Source organism: Ziziphus jujuba, chromosome 12 (genome assembly GCF_031755915.1).
Source record: "Ziziphus jujuba cultivar Dongzao chromosome 12, ASM3175591v1".
Lineage (NCBI taxonomy): Eukaryota > Viridiplantae > Streptophyta > Magnoliopsida > Rosales > Rhamnaceae > Ziziphus > Ziziphus jujuba.
This window is the reverse complement of record NC_083390.1, coordinates 25,451,075-25,472,818: the sequence shown is the minus strand read 5'-3', so window position 1 is coordinate 25,472,818 and position 21,744 is coordinate 25,451,075. Positions and strand designations below refer to the sequence as shown.

Here is a 21,744-nt window from a genome sequence, read left to right as displayed (position 1 = left end):
CAACAGGGTGTCGTGCAGTAGCGGATTAACGTGAACGGAAACGCAACTCAAGAAGCACGTGACCGAAATCTGTCGCCACGTGTAGTATAGTACGAGCTTATTAATATTAATATTATTTTTTTTAAAATAAGCCTGACGGCAAAAGTCAGTCTGTCCACCGTCAAGTCACAAAGCCTCTAGATTCCAAAAATTCTTTAAATTCTAGTTACCAACAAAATTCAATTTTGGTCTCTATATTTATTCAATGAGAACCAAACTAAAATAGTACAAAATCTATTATTTTTCTTTTTCTTTTTCTTTTTTCTTTTTTGATAATTCGAGTACGACCTATTCAATTTCATATAATAATATATATAGGGTATTTTTTTCATTTTAATTTTTTACCAAAATTTTTTTAAAAAAAGCCATAAACATAAAAGGCAGAATGTACGTACTATCTACTACACACATACCTGTTTGTTTTGGTAATTGATCTACTGTCTATGTACCTAACCTAACATCATAAAAAAAAGAAAAATATGGGTCCCAGCGTAAGGTCGGTGAGGGTTCACCTAATATGTGTGCTTTTACTGTAGCTTTTTTTATCCCACCCCTCACGCAACAAACAAATGGTGGCGCTAGTGGTAATATCTGTCTCTCCAAGGTGTTTGCAGTCTTTTGCAATTTTAACGTGTTTCATCAAATAATTATTTTCACCCCCAAAAAAAAAAAAAAAACTAATAATTGTTTTCCTTTCCATTTCTCTTTCACTATTTTTATTTCTTTTATTGATGTTATAATCCTCCAAATATTTATTAAATTTATTTATTAAATCATACAATTAAAATATTTTTAATTAATATATTCATATAGTTTAAATATAAATAAATAAAATTTAAATGAATAAATAAATTTAAAAAAAAAATCAATTAGAATTACCATATCATTCACCTCTATCATTTAAACAAATTTAAGTAAATGTTTCAACAATTCTAGAATTATTACTTTTGTTTTTGCCACTTCAAATAAAGTTAAGAAGCAGATTGAATTAAATTACATTTGCACCTTTTATGTTTTGTTATTGTTAATTCATTTTAGTTGTTGTAATGAAATCATCTCTTTTATACATAATTTTTTATTAAATTTTATATGAAGTAACAAACGATAAGAAAAGGTGTATAAAGAAACAAGGAAAACGTTTGGTAGTAAATGCTTTTACAAAAAACACATATATAATATAAAGTGTTTTCAAACTAGCTCTTGAATGTCATTAACAAATTTACTCTATCTACCAACCATGACTCACATCCCACGTTTATATACACAGTTTTTCTAATGCTTTAATTAATCTATGGGTGGAATTAAAAGAAAAAATATATATATATGGTAATCTAAAGCTGGCAAAAATTGTCTCCACTCCTTTTGTTTTATACATATATATAGCTTTGAAAGTCCTTTCCTTATACTGAATAATGAGAGACCTCCGGAATATTGATAAATAAATAAAAACATATTGGATTTATATAATACAAGAATTGAGTAAATAGTCATATTTGTCTCGTGAGGAGAATTAAATTACATAAAAACAAATGGGTTCCATTTGATATATTGTCAGGTCAGGTGTACTTGTTTGTAAATTCAAATATTGATTGGAGATCATGTGGAATATTGATGCTTTTTGTCCTCTGCGCCTCTTCTACTTAACGTGTTCGCCAAACGCGGTCAATAGTATCTCTGATAACTCATAAACCTTTTTTTTTTTTTTTTTTTTGAAGAAACTATTTCTTGTTTCTTTTTAGTGACAGGTAAATCAACGTGCACCTTATTTATACATCCCTTCTGTTCCTTAAGTAGGTAGACAGGGTTTTTTTCTATTTAATTTCTTTTTTTTTTCTAATAAAGCATATAAAAAACATATATATATTTTTCTTATTAGCTTATAGATAGCATCATTTTCCACTTATACATGATAGTGTAGCCATTATTTGTTTAGCCTTGGTTGGTTGCATTAGGAAGCTTTCATTTATTTATGTTTTAACCAGGAAAGAACATTAATAAATAAAATAATATTAAAAATTGATGACTTGGTCTTAACTCCAAGTACTTTTTCTGATGAGATTTTAATTCCAAATACAACCAATCTTTTTCAGCTTCTTAATGGAGTATCTTTCTCTTGAAAAAAAAAAAAAAAATACTACAACCAATAAATCATTTATTGATGTTGATTATGGGCCATATATGGCTATTCTTTTCAAACTATTTCTCCACATGCGTTTGCGCAATACATTCTTGTATTTTTTTTATTTGTGTTAATCATGTTGAGCTCGTGATTTTTTTTTTTTAATATTCATTTTTTGGATAAATATAATTTTGTGATGCACGGCTTTCCAACATAATTACCAATTTTGATAGCCAGAAAAATGCTACTTTAGTTATTTTTATGTTAATTATTATCGTTTTCATAAGATAGATAGCTTTTTTTAAGGACACGCTTCTCGCAATTTAGACACAGTTTTGTTTTGATGGATGGTACGTAGGTCCAAATAAATTGTAAAATAAAATTGTCAAAATATTGTTTTTCTTATTATTATTTTAACATCGAGTCATTAACTGGAAGGGTACACAAAGTATAACAATAAGCCAAAGAGGTAAAAGAAATCTACCAAAATAATATGACAATGTGATGTGTATTTATTTTATTAATTAAAAAATTAATATAATTTAAATATAAATAAATGATTTTTTGTAAAAGTTAATAAAGACAATTCATCGCTTAGTAAGCATTTTAATAGAATTGTTGCTAGCCTTAGGATTATTATGTATATATATTGGAACAAATAATATAAGTGGTACATTTTACATTTAACAAACTGCAAAATTAATGTCATTAAAAAGATAAAAAAAGAAAAAAATCCTGCAAATGTCGGTTCTACTCATTAAACAAAAACCAGTACAATATTTTATGAGCACAGCAGAGCTAACTCAATAATGCCTTTTAGAGTATGCTGGTGTGGGGAAACACCTAGAAACAACCAGAAAGCAACATTTTGTGGAGGAGAATATTAGCAAAATGTCCGAAAGGGATTAAAATAAAATCTAGCATGGATGACCGACTTCTTGTTCTTCTTGTTCTTCTTAATATATATATATATATATATATATTTTATATTTTTTTTGACTTTTTCCATTGCTAAATTGCATCACCCATAAAGGAAATCAAAATCACGGTGAAATAATTTCAATGAGAGAAAGAGGGGAAAAATTATTAAAATATAAAATGAAAATATAATGAATATCTATTAAGGATGAGTAATCTTCAAATTGCTTGCATCAGTTGGTCATTGGAAGAATGTCAATCAGTGAAAGGTAAATTTTCCTTCTTTAATGTTAGAACCAAGGCTGGATTATTTGAAGAAATAATTTCAAGAGCATAGTGAGAAAAGAATAGAGAAAGTGAGAATAGTTCTATCTATTTTTCTTTTTCTTTTGCAGAAAATTACATGCAACCGATAACTTTAGATATTAAATTCAAGAAATCATTTGACAAAAGAAGTTTCTTTCACTCCAAGGCAAGCCAATTTAATTGGCTGATTAGAAGTAGATAGTTTAGTAATACCAAGCTTAAAATTGGGTACAAGCTAGCTATAGTCCCACTTGTCCTTCTTCACGATTAACAACCAAAGAATTTTTAATGGAATGTAGTAACCCGGTGACATCTACCATTCTCATTCTGTCATTAGGTGATTCCATTGAACATGCATTTCCCATATTCAGCAATGAAATTAAACATTTCTCCACCTTTCTATTGATTTCATCATCATGTGCTTGTTGTATATCATCCTCCTCATTGCTATATGAAGTTGTTGCACTTTCTTCTTCTGCTTTGTGCAAGTAACAATGCTGCTTTCACCACGTTGTGGAGATTGAAACCTTCTTTAAACATCTCATCTGTAGGCCTCCTTGTTGTCAGTATTTCCAAAGCAAGAATCCCATAGCTATGTACATCACCCTCTTTTGATGCCTCTCCACTCATTCCGTACTCTGGAATACCATTCACAGTTCACATATACATTCTTCATTTTATAGCTAGCTCATTGATGTATATGATATCCTCAAAAGACTTTATAATAAATTTTCATTATTTATATAAATTATTGAAATATTAATTGATATTTTCCATTAAAAGTGAAGTGAAAGGTGAAACAGAAATCTCTTGCCCTTATTTTTGTGTATTTTAGAGCAAAGCTAAACAAGACAATTACCTGGAGCAGTGTAGCCAATAGATCCCATTATGCGCAATGTACTGGTTTGGTTTTTCTGAATTCCTTTCATCCTTGAGAGCATCCTTACTAAACCAAAGTCACCTAGATGTGCAATCATATCTTTGTCAAGATTCAAGAAGAACATTGATTGGCTTTATAGCACAATGTACAATTGGTTGTTCACATTGATCAAGAAGATACTCCAATGCGAAAGCAACATCCGTTATAATGTCTAGTCTCTGAAGAAGGTTTAAACCGTTGCACTTCCCATCTTCTTTTTCCCTATGCAACCTTTCTTCCAAGCTCCTATTTTACCCTGAATTCGTAGACTGGAGCATTTAAAGCAATCCTGTTGTGATCCACACTCAAGCATGCTGTTAGGATTTTAACAAGATTTCGATGTCTTATATCTCTTAATGCTATGCATTCAGCCATGAAGCCCTTGGAAGCTCCTCTCCTTTTTAAGGTTGAAAACCTTTACAGCAAGTGCCTTCTCTTCCTGATCATCATCATTAGTTGCTTTATATGCAGAGCCAAAACTACGAGATTCAACTAAATTATATAGGGAGAACAATCAATTGCTTTGATCGAGAGAGACCTGTATGAAACAGTTGGAAAGAATTCCATTCTTGTCAATGTTGAAGATGGCTTTTTTCCTAATTTTCTAAAAGTCCAAGTACTTGCAAAATAATTTTTTAAATTTAGCTAGGCTAAGTTGACCAAAATAAGAAATATTTATGTCGAGATAATTGGTTTATGTCCCTTAGCTGAAGAAGATTTAGAAAGAAAGAATATATATTCCGCAAAGTAATTTTTTAATGCTTAACGAATTTTTCACTATACTTAATAGACAAGAGTATTAATTAATTATGAGCTTCCAGTTTCCTTCACAATGCGAGGAATATCGAGTGCCAAAATGCTTTCAGAGGCCTGGTGACCCTTCATCTCGTCTCGAGTCTGTCATCTAAGGAGTTGTCGATTTTCATGCTATCTAAACAGCATGAAGATGGCTTGTAAACCGGTGGTGGGTATCCTCACCTCTAAAACTAAGAAAAGACATCGTTCTGCTTGGTGATAGGAAACTGAAATCAAATACTTCTCTTTTGCAAATTATTTGCTGAAATTTTCACTTTTAATTGGTCCAAAGTGTATCCTCTGCATGTTTACTTGTTGACATTTTATAGTTATGAGACTAATTTGGAATTAAATTTGGGAAAAAGAAACAATGATTTGTAGAGGAGCAACTTATGAATATGCATGCGAGCACTAACCATTGTTATAAAAAGAACCAATTTTGAGGAAAACCCGAAGAGAATGAAAGGAAGCAGACCAGCAAATCTATTGAGCTTGAGCTATGCACTAGGGGATTTCCATAGAACACTGACAATTAAAAAATAAGTTGCTCAATTAAACCATTTTTTGTGAAGTAAAACATTAATACAATGTACCAAGGGATTAAAATAGCAATACAATTTCTTGCACGGATGACTGACTTTTCCACTGCTTAATTGGATCAACTAGAAAGGAAATCAAAGTCATGGTAAAATAGTTTCATCGAGAAAGAGGGGAAATATTATTAAAATGTAAAAAATATAAGTGACAGTATAATGAACCTATAAGGATGAGTAATCTTCAAATTGCTTGCACCGGTTGGTCTTTCGAAGAATGTCATTAAGTAGAAAGTATTTTCTTTTTCTAATCTTAGAATCAACATTGGATTATTAGATGAAATAATTCCAGAACAGAGTGAGACAAGAACAGAGTGAAGTAAGAATGGTCCTAATTTTTTATATTGCAAGAAATTACTACTACTGATAGCTTAGATAACAAATATTCAAATACGGATTTAGATTTAGATTCTCAGTGTGGCGAAATTCAACAACCAATTGACAAAAGACGTTTCTTTACTCCAGGCCCAATTTCAATGAGAGGCTACATAAACAGAGCATGAGCTAGTTGACGCCAACATGGATTAACTCGGAGCATATAGTAATTGTTTTGTTTCGTTTGATAATCAAACAGTATAAGCAACACTGCAAGTTCCATAAACAGAAACATATATAGAATTGATATTCTATTATGTTTGTACCAGAGAGAGAGATTTTCCATCATAACGAGACTAGGAACAGATGAAATCTATTATTTATTTTCCGCACTATATATGATTGCAAACAAAATCAGTCCACCACCACAAGTCTCTGATACTCCTCGCCGGATATAGCCAAATCCATGACATATTCAGGGTTTAATGCTTCAGCGCCACCCAAAAACAAGTTCATCAAATTTTTTGAAAACCCACTTACCAAAGCCACCCCTTGTTGTTTCCCAGGCACTGGAGTTGACCTGGAATCTCTTAAATTCCAGAACACAATCTCTGGCACCGATTCTTCATATCCCTTCTCTCTAAACTTCCTCTTTATGGCCTCATAGTCAGTCTCCCAATCGTTTGCTGAAGCCTGATCAAACTCCATGTCACTAAAAACAAACACCCTCTTTATCATCTGCTCTCCTTTCAAGTTCCCATTCACAGCCACTTTCAAAATCTTATCAAACACCTTCTGAAAATCGGTGTTATGGCCCCAATCCATGCGTCTGACGAACTCGGTCTTGGAACGAAGATCGTCGCCTAGTATCAGATGAAGTTGAGGATTTGCACTGAAAGTGATAATCTTACCCTTCCAAGGATCTTCGCTCAATTCAGAGACCAACAAACCCAATGCCACAGAAACCTCCATTGGAATCCCATGCATGCTCCCAGAGACATCACTCACAGCAATGCAATTCTTCAATCTACCTTTGTTTAACAACTCATCCACCATTCTCTTCCACTGAAGCTCGGCAATTTCATCGCCAGAGGATATAATCTCGTGGGGAAGCAATGCTCCTGCAGCAATCTTGGACTTGCCGGCTTTCACATCCTCCAAATATTTTCGGAACCTTTCCTCATCGTGCTTCAAAAACTTGTCCTTGTACAATTTCATGGCCAAGGAAGCCACACGGTTGTATGGGATTGCATTCCATTGATTGGCTCCGATGTAAACCTCCGGCAACTCCAAAACTTTCCTCAACGGCACAAGTATTTCCTTCCTGAGCCTATCTCGGATTCTAAATGCATAATGTGCCTCCTCAATGGATTGGTACTCAGGATATAATTCGCGAGGGAATATCTTCCTTGCAATGCTTTCGCAGAGCAGAGTCGAGCGGTCAAAAGACGAGTCTATGGAAGGGCACCATTTGGCAGCCAAGCTTATCTTCCTGTACTCTCTAGAATTCAAGAACCCAATATCGGCCCTTAAGCATTCGGCGAAGTAGTCGGAGATTTTATCGTACAAGAATCGGAAATCCGGGTCACGCCCGAGTCTCTGGACGACATTCTTGGCCATGGCGATTCTCTTGTCGTGCCTCAGCTGTTTGGCCTTCTCCTTCTCCATCATTGCCTCCTCCAACGCGTTGTTGACTCGAATCTCTCTAGCCACGGTGCCTTTGGCGACCCTCTTCGATTTCTCAGACGGTTTCAATTTCTTGTGCCCGCGCAAATACGATCGAGTGGATTTTCTCTGCAAGAGCTCGTCCTTCTGTTTCGCCCTCGAGTCGGGACCTTCAAGAAGCCGGTAAAGGATCTCCGCCAAGTCCTTCAAGTATCCGAAATCGGCAAACGACGGGACGTTGCTTGCGAGGGTTTTGGGGTGGTGGTTGTGGAGCCAAAATGCAGTCGTATAGAAACCTTCCTTGTCGGACTTGCCAGTGCCACGCACCCCACGTAAATTGCAAATAAGCTTGAGGGTAGTCAAGGGGTTGTGGGACCAGGCCAACTGAAGCCTCTGGGTTATAGACTCAGGCGGAGTGTCGGGCACGACATGGAAGAAAAAGTCGAGGCAAGGGTTGCCGGAGGAGAGAAAGGTAGCGGAGTTGTTCTCGGTGAGACCCATTGGGTGCGATTCGGCGGTGGTGGTGAGGGTTTTGTTGAAATTGGCCGTCAGGAGATCCATAAAAGGGTCGGTAGCAGTGGCTTCCGATTGGGGTTCGGCTTGGGGGGGTGGTTCAGATTGAATGCGTGGGTTGTAGAGCTCCGGTGGACCGAGAAGTGCCGGGGAAGCCATTGAGATTTCGGATTCGGACTTCGGAGTGTGAGTTGACGAAGATGGGATTTCGATTGAGTTTTTGGGATTTACTTTGTGAGAAAATTGAATGGATCCTCTGCGTTTTTATGGCGATTCGTTACTTGCGTACCAAGTTTTATAATAAAACCCCCTTTTTTATTTGTTTATTTTTTTGGAAAGTTCGTTCTGGCTAATTATTATTTCTCGAAGGCAGTTCTTCTAGGGATGTATATACTTATTGCCAAAAAAAATAAAAATGTTTTTTATTTTTTTTCCTGATTATATTATTATTTGTATTATACCAAAAAAAATTAATATTATTATTTGTATGCTTTTTATTATTATTATTATTATTGATATTATTTTGCATATAATGTTTTAAAACTAATCCCCTTAAATCTATATTTTAATTGTAGCTGCGGTGGCTTGGGAGTCTGGGAAGCCTGTGGTAATTGAGGAGGTGTAGGTGGAACCACCAAAGGCTAATGATGTCTGCTTAAAGTTCCTATTCACCTCCCTTTGCCACACTGATGTTTATTTCTGGGAAGCCAATGTAAAAGATTTCCTGTCATATGACTTTTTCAAAGTTCTCTGATTGGTAAAAAAGACTACTTTCCTACTACTTGGACTATAAAACTCTATAACTTGGCACATTTTGCATCTAGGAAAGATTACTCCAAAGTATAGCTTCTAATTCTATTTATGCAAGAAAAATATAAAAAACTATTTGTTTTTGCATTTTCATGCTAAGAAATTTCTTCATATTTCACTAGCACAGATGACATGCTTAGAATATTTAATAGTTTTGAATTGCAGGGACAGATTCCATTATTCCCCTGCATATTTGATCATGAGACTGGAGAGTAAGTATATCTCTAAATCCCAAGGCTTTATGCTGAGTCTAATTAACACTAGCTATGGAAACATATAACTATAAGCCCAATTCCCAAGAATAAATGAATTTAGTTTGACTATATACTAGAAACGGATATAAATATATTGCAGAATATAATGATTTAGAGGTGTCAACATGGAATTCCTCAAACAGAGGGAGTTAGTTGGAGCTTTCTGTTAGATTTATAGGGTGTTTTGAAATGAATGCAAAATATATCTTTGAATGCATACAGTTTTTTCTGTGTGTTTTTTAGCAGAGCATGCAAAATACCATTCAATCTTCAAAATTGAGCAAGAATCTCAGTTTTCAATATATTTTTTTTTACACAACTAAGTAATAAGGCTTTTGTGCTATGCATATTGATTTAGCTTACTTTAGTTTCTCTGTGAATACTAGTTCCTGGTGAGCATTATCCTTTGAAGACTGATATTCCTCCCTCTGCTATTCCTGCTCCGGCAGTCAGAAAAGATATATTATGCAACATGAACTTCAACCAAACCCAGATCGTAACACAACTGCATAATAAAGCAACTTTGAACAAGAAGTAGTTTGATCAGTTAAACGGTTATTTTGTAATTGGTAAATTTCATGAAGTCAGTTGAAAAGGTTATTTTCTAATTGGTGAATTTCATGGAGTTCTTGAGTGATCTCATGAAGAAAATATGACAAGAATTTATCAGATTTTGCAGTTACTTTTAACTTAGCGTAGGGACTGTTCTCACTTGTCCCCCAGATGATAGTATCATTGCATTTTCAACTGTGATTTTTAAAATGTCTATTCTTTTTTTTTATTTTCTAGAAATTGTATCTTAACAGTAGTGTTGACTTATTTTATTTATTTATTTATTTATTTATTTTTTAGCAGTGGAAGTTCTTTTGTGGGTTAATTTCCAAATTCTGATGTATTTTGAAATTATTCCACGTACCAGATCTAATTTTCTCTTGTTTCTTACAATAAAAATAAATATGTTGCGTAAGTGCCATTCTCTCATGAATAACTCGAATGCTATCTGATTGCATCTAAGAAAGCACATGTTCCATATGTATGGATTGTTGGGAGTATAAGGATTGTTCTTGCTCATCTGCCATATGTTTCTTTTGTTAATCCACAAACCATTTCCAAAATGGAATTCCATCAACAGGAGTTAGTTGGAGAGCTCAGATTTATAATAGGCTATTTTGAAATGAATGCACAATATTATCTTTGAACAGAACATGCGAAATACCATTCAATCAGTATCGATCAAGAGTCTCAGTTTTCATTACACATTTCGATCTGTTTTTGTTACAAGAAATGGAAATTATTTCTGCACAAACGAAAAATTAGTCCACCACAGCAAGTCTCTGATGCTCGTCGCCGGATATAGCCAATTCCAAGACAGATTCAGGGTTCATTTCTCCAATGTCATCCAAAAACAAGTTCAAATTTTTCGAAACCCACTAAACAATGCTACCCTTCTTGTTCCACAGGCACTGAAGTTGCACTGGAATCTCTTAAATTCCAAAAAATCTCTGGCACCGATTCTTCATAACCATTCTCTCCAAATTTCCTCCTTATAGTCACTATCCCACCTAGTCGGTGAAACTTGATGAAACTCCATGTCACGAAACACAAACACCCACTTAACATCTGCTCTGCTTTCAAGTTTGCATTGACAGCCACTTGCAGAATCAGATCAAACACCTTCTGGAGATTGGGGTGACCGCCCCACTCCATGCCTCTCATGAACTCTATCTTTGATCGAAGATCTTCGCCTTGTATCACATGGAACCGAGTTTTCTCACAGAAAGTGTTGACCTTTCCCTTCCAAGGGTCTTCGCTCAATTCAGAGACCAACAAACCCAATGCCACGGAGACCTTCATAGGAATCCCATTCATGCTTCTAGAGACATCACTCATAGCATGGCAGTTCTTCAACTTTCTTTTATTTAACAAATCATCCACCATTCTTTTCCACTGAAGCTCAGCAACGTCCCCACCATCACCGTCCCATATTATCTCTTGGGGAAGCAATACTCCCGCTGCAATTTTGGACTTTCCATCTCTCTCATCCTCCAAATACTTTGAAAACGTTTTGTGGTTGTGTAGTTTCACAGGCTCGGAGGAAGCCACACGTTCGTGTTTGTGTTTGCTTTTGCGTGGAAAAGGCTTCTTGTCATGCTTCAAAAACTTGGTTTTGTAAAGCTTCATAGCAACAGAGGAAACCTAGTTGTATGGAATGAAATTCATAGCAAAGAATCTTCTTATCTAATATTGTCTCTTAAAGATAGGAACCCAAGAAACACAAGCTCTTAAGAAACTTGGAAGTGACAATTTAATGGCTGGCCCCATCCCCTTTGTCAAATTTCAGCGCCGGCACTGCAATCACCAAGCTATTGAGTGACAAGGAAGAATGATGATGTTAAAGCATTTTGAAGCACGAAATTATAAATTACCCAATGGTAATCAGAAATCAGAATGCTGAAGCTGAGAGTTTTGATGTTCAATTAGCATCGCTGTAAGGATGTTTAATGGTTTGGGATTCTTGTCCTCCAAGTCCAAATTAGATTACACTTTACAGGTTCATTCCTTGAAGTAAATAGAATTTTCATTCGGAGAAGCATTCTCTTCTTCTGCGGTATCATATAGTTGGCGTTCTGTATATAGAAATACGTGTTGGTTGAAATGCATTCCTCCCCCCCCCCCCCCCCCCCCCCCCCCCTCTCTCTTCCCTTAGAACAAAAAAAGAAAAAGGTTGAAATGTGAAAAAAATAAAAAAATAAAAATGTTGCCGATCTTAAATCAACCAACACATATTTGATTAAACTGGAGTGACAAACGCAGCTAAAGTGGTAAGGTTGACAGTAGATTTATCTTCTGCGGCAGGACCGTGAGCTTCCGTCACTTGAACATCCATATAATCCTCTGAATCAGAGAAGGTAGCACTCATAGCAATCATATTTAGAAATCCAATGTGCTTACTCTTTTGCTGCCTTGAAATTGCTGTCATTCGTTGTTTTTAAAATAGGTAACAAATTAAGCAAGCAGAGAACGAAAGTTGATAACTTGGAAATTGCATATTATTAATAGTAACAATGAAGTAATAAGGCTTACTACCTTTGAAAATCTTGCAACCTGACTTGGAAGCCCTACTTCCAGCAAGAGGTGATTGTAAGCAGTGAGCTTAGACCAGATTCATGAAAGGAAAAATGTAAAATTATGACTTGTCAAGGGCAAACTAACACCAGCCTCCTGTACAACATCCTACTCTTGATTTCTAATAGCAACATGGCTATGGGCTTTGTGATGTTATGGAGGGTCCCAGCCTTTGGGTTATCCATGGAAAATGACGGACAAAAGGGAACAGAATGTGACTTTTCCTTGTGTTCTGGTATCATTTCTCGTTTAATTATGTACCGTTTTGAATGAACAACCAGGAGGCCTATCAATTCAGTCTATGCTAAGATGTGAACTTCAGGAAATGGTTTAACAAGCAGATATGATTTAGAATTCCGCTATGAGTTGAATAGCCCCCCACCCTCCCACCTTACTTCCATGATCACAAGCTTAATCACTGTTCACATGCACCTTTGCAGTCCTTCTGTTGATCCAAAAACCGGTAAACCGCACATAATCTAATTTATACACGCTTATATATTGATAAAAAGAAACGGCCGATGATTGACTTCAACTAAATGCCTTACTTAAGTACATTTGGCCTTGCTAAAAGATGACCAGCAAAGACTTATACAAGGAACAACAGAGCAACTACTACAAAAAGAATGACAAACCAAGGATACCCACAACATCAATCCATAAAATAAAATAAAATTGAATATCAGTCAAATAATCTTTGAACATTTTCTCCATGCCAGTTCTCTTTACTTGCAACTTTTTGATATGAAGCAATAACTTTCAATTCATTGAATGAGATATCTATCAGTGGATTTCTTTGTTTTGAACTGTAATGAATACAACACCATTGATGGGAATGAACAAGATTTGTAAAACAATATATATTAACACTAGCTATGCCACCAAATAATTGTAAAGAATAAACGGATCGTGTTGACAATATACAAGAAATGGAAATAATATATTACGGAATATTATGACTTGGAGGTATTCTTCAACATAGATTGTTCACGGTTTTGTCTCAGTTCTATGAACAGATCATACAAAATACCATTTAATCATCAAAATTCAGGAACAAAATATGAACAAGACCAAGAGTCTCAGTTATGATTTACAGTTTTCCATCCTTTTTATGCAAGAAATAGAAACTTTTATTTTCTAGTCCACCACAAGAAGTTTCTGGTACTCCTCGCCTGATATAGCCAATTTCATGACAGATTCAGGGTTCATTTCTCCAGTGCCATCCAAAAACAAGTTCATCAAATTTTTCGAAATCCCACTGACCAAAGCTACCCCTTCTTGTTTACGAGGCACTGGAGTAGACCTGGAATCTCTTAAATTCCAAAACACAATCTCTGGCACCACATCTTCATAACCCTTCTTTCCAAACTTCCTCCTTATACCCTCATAGTCAGTTTCCCACCTAGTCGGTGAAACTTGATGGAACTCCATGTCACTAAACACAAACACCCTCTTAATCATCTGCTCTGCGTTCAAATTTGCATTGACAGCCACTTGCAGAATCAGATCAAACACCTTCTGGAGATTGGGGTGACCGCCCCACTCCATGGCTCTCACGAACTCTATCTTTGATCGAAGATCTTCGCCTTGTATCACATGGAACCGAGGGTTCTCACAGAAAGTGATGATCTTTCCCTTCCAAGGGTCTTCGCTCAATTCAGAGACCAACAAACCCAATGCCACCGAGACCTCCATAGGAATCCCATTCATGCTTCTAGAGACATCACTCACAGCAAGGCAGTTCTTCAACTTTCCTTTATTTAACAAATCATCCACCATTCTTTTCCACTGAAGCTCAGCAACGTCCCCACCATCACCGTCCCATAGAGATGCTATGATCTCTTGGGGAAGCAACGCTCCCGCTGCAATTTTGGACTTTCCATCTCTCACATCCTCCAGATACTTTGAAAACGTTTTGTGTTTGTGTAGTTTCACGGGCTCGGAGGAAGCCACACTTTCGTGTTTGTGTTTGGATTTGCGTGGAAAAGGCTTCTTGTCATGCTTGAAAAACTTGGTTTTGTAAAGCTTCATAGCAACAGAGGAAACCCTGTTGTATGGAATGAAATTCCACCGGTTAGCTCCAATGTAAACCTCCGGCAACTGCAAAGCTTTCCTGAGAGGAACAAGGATTTCCTTCCTCAGTCTGTCTCTGACTCTATAAGCGTAGTGTGCCTCCTCGATTCCTTGGTATTCAGGATATGAATCTCGGGGGAATACCTTTCTGGCAATGCTTTCGCAGAGCAAAGTGGAGCGGTCGAAAGAGGAATCGATGGAAGGACACCATTTGGCAGCCAAGCTAATCTTCCTGTACTCTTTCGAATTCAAGAACTCAATATCGGCCTTCAAACTATCAGCGAAGTGATGAGAGATTTTTTCATACAGGAACTTGAAGTTGGGGTCACTCTCGTATTTCTCAACGACCTTCTTGGCCATGGCGATTCGCTTCTGGGTCCTCAATTCTTTGGCCATCTCCTTCTCCCTCATAGACCTCTCCTCTGCTCTTTGGACCCTAATCTCCCTCGGCAAGGTGTGCACAACTTTATACTTAGGCCCCCTTTTGGTTGTATTCTTGGACGACACTGATGCTCTGCTACTCCTCCTGGAAGATAGTCCAACACGCATGCCTCCAAGAGGTCTACCACGCATCCCAAAAGGTCCATCCTTAGAGTCCCTCGATCGCGATCTCGATCCCGATCCCTTTATAAGCAACCACTCTTCCTTCTGTGTCCTCCTCACCTCATCACCTTCCAAGAGGCGGTAGAGAATCTCGGGCAAATCCTTGAAGAAGCCAAAATCGGCAAACGACGCGACGTTTGAAGCAAGGGTTTTGGGATGGTTGTGATGGAGCCAAAGCGCAGCGGTGTAGAAGCCTTCCTTGTCGTTCTTCCCGGTGCCACGAACCCCGCGTAAATTGCAGATAAGCTTGAGGGTGGTCAAGGGGTCGAGCTCCCAAGCCGACTTGAGCCTATTGGGTAGAGAATAAGTGGGAGTGTTGGGCACGACGTGGAAGAACAAGTCGAGGCAGGGGCTGCCGGAGGAGAGAAAGGTTGGGGCACTGTTCTCGGTTTGGCATAAAGTGGGGCTTTGCTCTGGGATCGGGTCGGGACTGGTTTTGTTGAAGTTGGAGACGAGGTGGTCAACCAAGGAGTCGGAGTCGGGTTTGGTTACGGGTTTGCGGAGCTCTGGTGGTCCAAGAAGGCTTGGAGGAGCCATTTTTCAACCCTCCTATATGAGTGAGTGTTTGAGCGAGCTTAGATGGATGATGATGGTGAAGATGATCGACTTTGAGGAAAGAATCTTGGCTGTTTCTGTTTCGAGTGGAGTGGGTTTAAAAAAGATTTGTCATTTCTTCTTTTTTTTTTTTTGGAGAGAAATGACTGAAATCCTGCATCATTTTATAGTTGGTTCATTACTTGGGTTCCAAGGTCCTTTCTTTAGCTTCCGAAGAAACTGACTTTTCTATTCACCCAAACAAAAAAAAAAAAAAAAAAAAAAAAAAAAACAGAAACCGACTTTTCTTTCTTCTATCTGATCTTTTCTTATTTGGCAGGCTTTTCTTCTGAGCTGTCTCGGAATATTTCCCCTGTCTGGAAGGCTAGATTTTGAGGTGTCAAAATTATACGTCGTTTAAGGCAATTAAATAACGCAGAAATCCCAAAAGAAAAATAATAATAATAACAACAACTATGATAAAAAGTCAAACTAAAAATAAGTAACTTTCCATGTTAGAATGGATTTCTTTCAAGTGTCCCTGACTTTACTACATTATTTTATTTCTGCCATTTATTGTGTTCCTATAGTCAGCCAAAATAATTTTCTAAACTTTTTTTTTTTTTAATCATAATTTTCGATACTGGCTGCCCTTTACTGTGGTCCATTAGTAAGCCAAAATAATTTTCTACACTTTGAAAAGTATTCTTTGACCAATTTATGCTTTCCCTGCATCAATTTTTTCTTGCAATTTAATGTGAAGGTTTGTCTATTTAGGTAGTACAGCATTAAAAAAAATAAATAATAATAATAATAAGAAGGAGAATTTTTTTTTTTCTGAATTTATTAAATGTTAAAGCATTCCCTGTAATTATATATGAATCTATATCCTCCCCCCCCCCCTCCCCTCCCCCCCCTTCATCCCTATTGATCATTTATGCAATATCATATCATTTGAAAATATTAAAAAAAAAATTTGAGGAAAAAAAAGAAAAAAAAAAACTGTCTTTTAACATAGGGTGAAATTCTATATTCGATAGAAAGTCTTCATCCTTCGTGAAAAAATGACGGGTAAAGCATTGAGTCCTACCTGGATTTCAGATTGATGCCATGCCTTAGTCATACCAATAAGGGAAAAGGATATGCTCCTGAATTTCTTAATCATGGGAGGGGTTCTTTGTGAGCAAATCTCATATGATCATATAACACTGTAAAGAGATGGGCATTCAAGATCTCTACCTGACTGCAATTGCATGATAAAAGCCTAGAAAAGAAAAGAGCACAAACGAAACCACAGAGTTCATGTTTTGAAGTCTACAATTTCTACAAATTTTCTATTAAATATTTAACGCCTCCATCTACAACCGGCCAAGACAAAAACAAATTAGAAGGGCTCGTTTTTAAGCCTTAATTCTTTACCACTCTAAGCAAGCCTTATTTGATGTGGAGATTACTTGAGAAGCTCATATAAAAGCCTTTAAAAGCTTTGCATTTCACTCTTGATGGCGGAATGAATTGCAAAAAAGAAAAAGAAAAAGAAAAAGAAAATAAAAAATCTGTTTGACTAGGTAAGTTCAAGAGTTTTGACTGCTTTTATTCAGGAAAATGATATATTGGAAGCTTAATTATAGATCCATGGATAGAGACTTTGTATACCACTTCCTTAGGCTTGAACAATATCACATTAAACTAAAGATATTTTATTAAAAGTGTTTATCTATTTCACTAGCCCATAAATTAATCAGTAATTACAAAAGAACGGTTATAACAAATATATTGAAGAGTATTTATTGCACCAAGAAAGATTACAATATAAGATATTATAAGTAGTATTTATTACCATGAGTACTGATACTGGTTCATGAGAATTTAAAACAGTTGTTAAACAACTTGACAGGCATATCAAAAGCAATTTCCAAACATCATAGTTGCCAGATGGAGCAAATATCAGCCAAGCAGCAAAAATAAAAATAGACCAGTTGGTAAGCAGCCAGAAAATTATCAAACATAGCCATTAAAAGAAATGAATCCAAATCAAACAAAGAAGATGACCAGTGGGAGAAGGAAGGCTTCACTACGTCATCAAACATCACATGAAAGGGTGCTGCTATACCATAGTCATCTAGAGAAAACTACCTCTACAAATTTACATGTAAAATATTACATGTGAAATATTACCCCTGAAAAATAACATGTAAAAACTCGTAAACCTGCTAGCTATGCAGGTAACATTTTATATTAATGGAAGAGCATCACCGTTGAAAGCTAGGCTTTGGCTCTTGACTATTAAGCTACGTATGGCTTGTAGTATTGATTAATGACAGTTGAGTGGGAGAAAATTCCATGCAAAGTTGCCAATAAGACCAATAACGATTTGATCAAGAAGAAGGAGAAGAAGAAGTAATAGAAGAAGGAGAAAAGTATATACGATCATTAAAAGCAGACATCACCAAATTTACTTTGCAATTGCATTAAACTTCAAGTCTTTGGTTTTGAGATTGACGAGTATATATTCTGCATCCTCTGCCATACACAACAAGCAATTTAATCTCAGGTGGCTCTGCTGATGGTTGACTTCAAGTAAATGCATCGCCTAAGTATATTTGGCCTTGCCCAGAGATGACCAACAGAGATTTATATGGGGAAAAACAGAGGAACTGCAACAAAAAGAATGACAAACCAAAGATAACCAAAACACAAACCCATGAAATAAAATATCGGGCAGTATTGCCCAGTAGCAACTTTTTTGATATAAAAGCAACAATTTTCAACGCGAGGAATATATCGATCAATGGATTTCTTTATTGTGAGTTGTAATGAATTGGCTATAAAGATTTATATAACCCAATAGATGGGAATGGACAAGATCTATAAAACAATTTGTTAACAATACACATTTCAATGTTTATGGTTTTGTCTGTGTGTTCTTCAAGCAGAACGTGCAAAATATCATTTAATCATCAAAATTCAGGAACAAATTATGATCAAGACCAAGAGTCAGTTTTCTTTTTACATTTCGATCTCCTTTTTTTTATTTCCCTTTTTTTTTTTTTTTTTTTTTTTTTCATAAAGAGAATAGAGACTTTCATTTTCTAGATAAGTGATTATATATACAATTAGTCCACCACAACAAGTTTCTGGTACTCCTCACCGGATATAGCCGATTCCATGACAGATTCAGGGTCTATTTCCCCCTTGATAGATTCAGGGTCTATTTCTCCACTGCCATCCAAAAACAAATTCATCAAATTTTTCGAAAAACCGCTGACCAAAGCTACCCCTTCTTGTTGCGCAACAACTGGAGTTGAACTGGAATCTCTTAAATTCCAAAACACAATCACTGGCACCGCTTCTTCATAGCCTTTCTCTCCAAATTTCCTCTTTATCGCCTCATAGTCAGTCTCCCACTTGGTCTTTGAAGCTTGATCAAACTCCATGTCAGTGAACACAAACACCCTCTTAATCATCTGCTCTGCTTTCAAGTTTCCATTAACAGCCACTTGCAGAATCAGATCGAACACCTTCTGGAAATTGGTGCAATCGCCCCACTCCATGTGTCTCACGAACTCGGTCTTCGATCGAAGATCTTCTCCTCGTATCACATGGAGCTGAGGGTTCTCACTGAAAGTGATGATCTTTCCCTTCCAAGGGTCTTCGCTTAATTCAGAGACCAACAAACCCAATGAAACAGAGACCTCCATGGGAGTCCCATCCATGCTTGCAGCAACATCACTCACAGCAAGGCAGTTATGCAACTTTCCTTTATTTAATAAACCATCCACCATTGCTTTCCACTGAAGCTCAGCAATTTCCCCATCGCCGTCATCGTCATATAGAGCGGCTACAATCTCGTGGGGAAGCAATGCTCCCGCTGCAATTTTGGACTTGCCGGCTCTCACATCCTCCAAATACTTTAGAAAACGCTCCTTGTCATGCTTCAAAAACTTGTCTTTATAAAACTTCATAGCCATAGAGGCAACCCTGTTGTATGGAATTGAATCCCAGTGGTTGGTTCCAATGTAAACCTCGGGCAATTCCAAGGCCTTCCTCAGAGGAACAAGGATTTCCTTCCTCAGTCTGTCTCTGACTCTATAAGCATAGTGTGCCTCCTCGATTCCTTGGTATTCAGGGTAAGATTCTAGGGGGAACACCTTCCTGGCAATGCTTTCGCAGAGTAAAGTGGAGCGGTCGAAAGAGGAATCGATGGAAGGACACCATTTGGCAGCCAAGCTAATCTTGGTGTACTCTTTTGAATTCAAGAACCCAATATCAGCCTTTAAGCATTCAGCGAAGTGATCGGAGATTTTTTCATACAAGAACATGAAGTGGGGGTCACTCTTGTATCTCTCAACGACCTTGTTGGCCATGGCGATCTTCTTCTGGTTCCTCGACTCTCTGGCCCTGTCCTTCTCCCTCACAGCCCTCTCTTCTGCTCTATTGACCCTAACCTCCCTCGACAAGGCGTGTCTAACTTTAACCCTTCCGGTTTTCTTGAAAGATCGTCCACCACGCCATCCAATTCCTCCTAAAGGTCTACCACGCAAGCCGAAAGGTCCGAAACTGGAAGCCTTTGATCTTGATGAACCCTTTATCTGCAACCACTCGGCCTTCTGTGTCTGCCTCACTTCAGGACCTTCCAGAAGCCGATAGAGAATCTCCGGCAAATCCTTGAAGAAACCAAAATCGGCAAACGACCCGACGTTGCAAGCAAGGGTCTTGGGATGGTTGTCGAAGAGCCAAAACGCAGCGGTATAGAAGCTTTCCTTGTCGTTCTTACCAGTGCCACGTACCCCACGTAAATTGCAAATAAGCTTGAGCGTGGTTAAGGGATTGTGGTCCCAGGCCAAACGGAGCTTTTGGGATAGAGATTCGAGAGGAGTGTCGGGCACGACATGGAAGAAGAAATCGAGGCAGGGGTTGCCGGAGGAGAGATAGGTTGGGGAATCGTTCTCGGTCAAGCCAATAGGAGGCCCTTTTGGATTTGGGGCAAGATCGGTTTTGTTGAAGGTGGAGGCGAGCATGTCAATGAAGGTGTCGGTGGATTCGGGTTTTGGGATGGGGCTGTGGAGCTCCGGTGGTCCAACAAGACTTAGAGAAGCCATTTTTCCTTTTTCTTTTTTCAAACTTCACTCGTTTGAGCTGAAACTATGAAGACAGACAGCAGATGATCGAATCGAGTTTGATAAAATGGACGGTGCCGGTCGTTGCTGTTTGGAGTGGATTTTGGGATTTTATCTATGTAAATGGATACGCTTTTCTATATCTGTTCTTTACTTGGGTTACAAGGTCCCCCTTTTTTTTTTTTTTTGTATTTTTTATTTCTTATTTTTGGCTTTCAAATAAACCGACTTTTCGTTCTTCTTGTTTCGCATCTGACCTGCTGCTTATTTTATGAGCCGCCTTTCGAGAGAATAATTTTCTTACCTTTAGAAAAGTTTTGCAAAAATGTTTTATGCTGTCCCTGCATTAATATTTTCTGTAATTCCTTGTCGTTGTTAACTGGTAAGGCATTCCCATAACTAAATGTCCATATATACATATATTTAATAAATTAGCACCAGACCTTATTCCAGGTTTCTTTAAATATATATGAATCCAATTTTTTTCAGTAATAATAATATATGAATTCAAATGAATGTATTTATGAATTCAAATGAATGTATTGTTGGGGGAGAAAATAAATCAATTCTCTTATATTAATAATTTTAAAAAAAAAACAAATACATAAACACATTATAAAATACTCATATATGTAGCAGGATCCACACACATGATAACCTTTTAGATACCAACACATAAACACCTAACATTATTTACTAACTATAACATGAGAGCTCTCTCTCTCTCTTTCTCTTTCTAGGAGCCCACTCTACTCAATTTAATATGTACACCACTTACACAGGCACACATTAGACTCTACCACAACTTTGCTCTCAGTCACACTAAACGAGAGCCTTCTTGGAGCTCCCTTGCTAGCTCACCAAGCATGGAAGCCAAAGCTTCCTTTTATACTTGACAAAGTCGGTTGCTTTGGCCTACTCAAAGCTTCTAGACTTCTCCACTATGTCCTTGCTCTCATCCTCAATTTTAGATATTTTTTTTCACAAATTCCAATGCTCGACTTCCAACCAAGTATATCAAATATACTAGTTAATTCTAGAA

At 37.0% G+C, this 21,744-nt stretch overlaps 4 protein-coding genes across 4 annotated transcripts; all 4 read right to left on the bottom strand.

Annotated features, from left to right (window-relative positions):
• Window positions 1-6,065: 6,065 nt before the first annotated feature.
• On the bottom strand, window positions 6,066-8,533 carry LOC107435223 (uncharacterized). Its single transcript, XM_016046781.4, has one exon. The coding sequence runs from the start codon at window positions 8,339-8,341 to the stop codon at window positions 6,419-6,421; it is 1,923 nt and encodes a 640-aa protein (XP_015902267.3). The 5' UTR covers window positions 8,342-8,533; the 3' UTR covers window positions 6,066-6,418.
• A 1,940-nt stretch (window positions 8,534-10,473) lies between these two features.
• LOC125418746 (uncharacterized) lies at window positions 10,474-11,896 on the bottom strand. Its single transcript, XM_048463120.2, has 2 exons — window positions 11,673-11,896; window positions 10,474-11,595 (listed from the first exon to the last, which is right to left on the bottom strand). The coding sequence occupies exon 2, from the start codon at window positions 11,425-11,427 to the stop codon at window positions 10,687-10,689; it is 741 nt and encodes a 246-aa protein (XP_048319077.2). The 5' UTR covers window positions 11,428-11,595; window positions 11,673-11,896; the 3' UTR covers window positions 10,474-10,686.
• Window positions 11,897-13,293: 1,397 nt separating this feature from the next.
• On the bottom strand, window positions 13,294-15,850 carry LOC107435240 (uncharacterized). Its single transcript, XM_016046801.4, has one exon. It carries the CDS (start codon window positions 15,583-15,585, stop codon window positions 13,510-13,512), a length of 2,076 nt encoding a protein of 691 aa, XP_015902287.2. The 5' UTR covers window positions 15,586-15,850; the 3' UTR covers window positions 13,294-13,509.
• A 1,787-nt stretch (window positions 15,851-17,637) lies between these two features.
• On the bottom strand, window positions 17,638-20,977 carry LOC107435242 (uncharacterized). The gene is made up of 2 exons (XM_016046803.4): window positions 18,734-20,977; window positions 17,638-18,239 (listed from the first exon to the last, which is right to left on the bottom strand). The coding sequence occupies exons 1-2, from the start codon at window positions 20,682-20,684 to the stop codon at window positions 18,217-18,219; spliced, it is 1,974 nt and encodes a 657-aa protein (XP_015902289.1). The 5' UTR covers window positions 20,685-20,977; the 3' UTR covers window positions 17,638-18,216.
• Window positions 20,978-21,744: the final 767 nt, after the last annotated feature.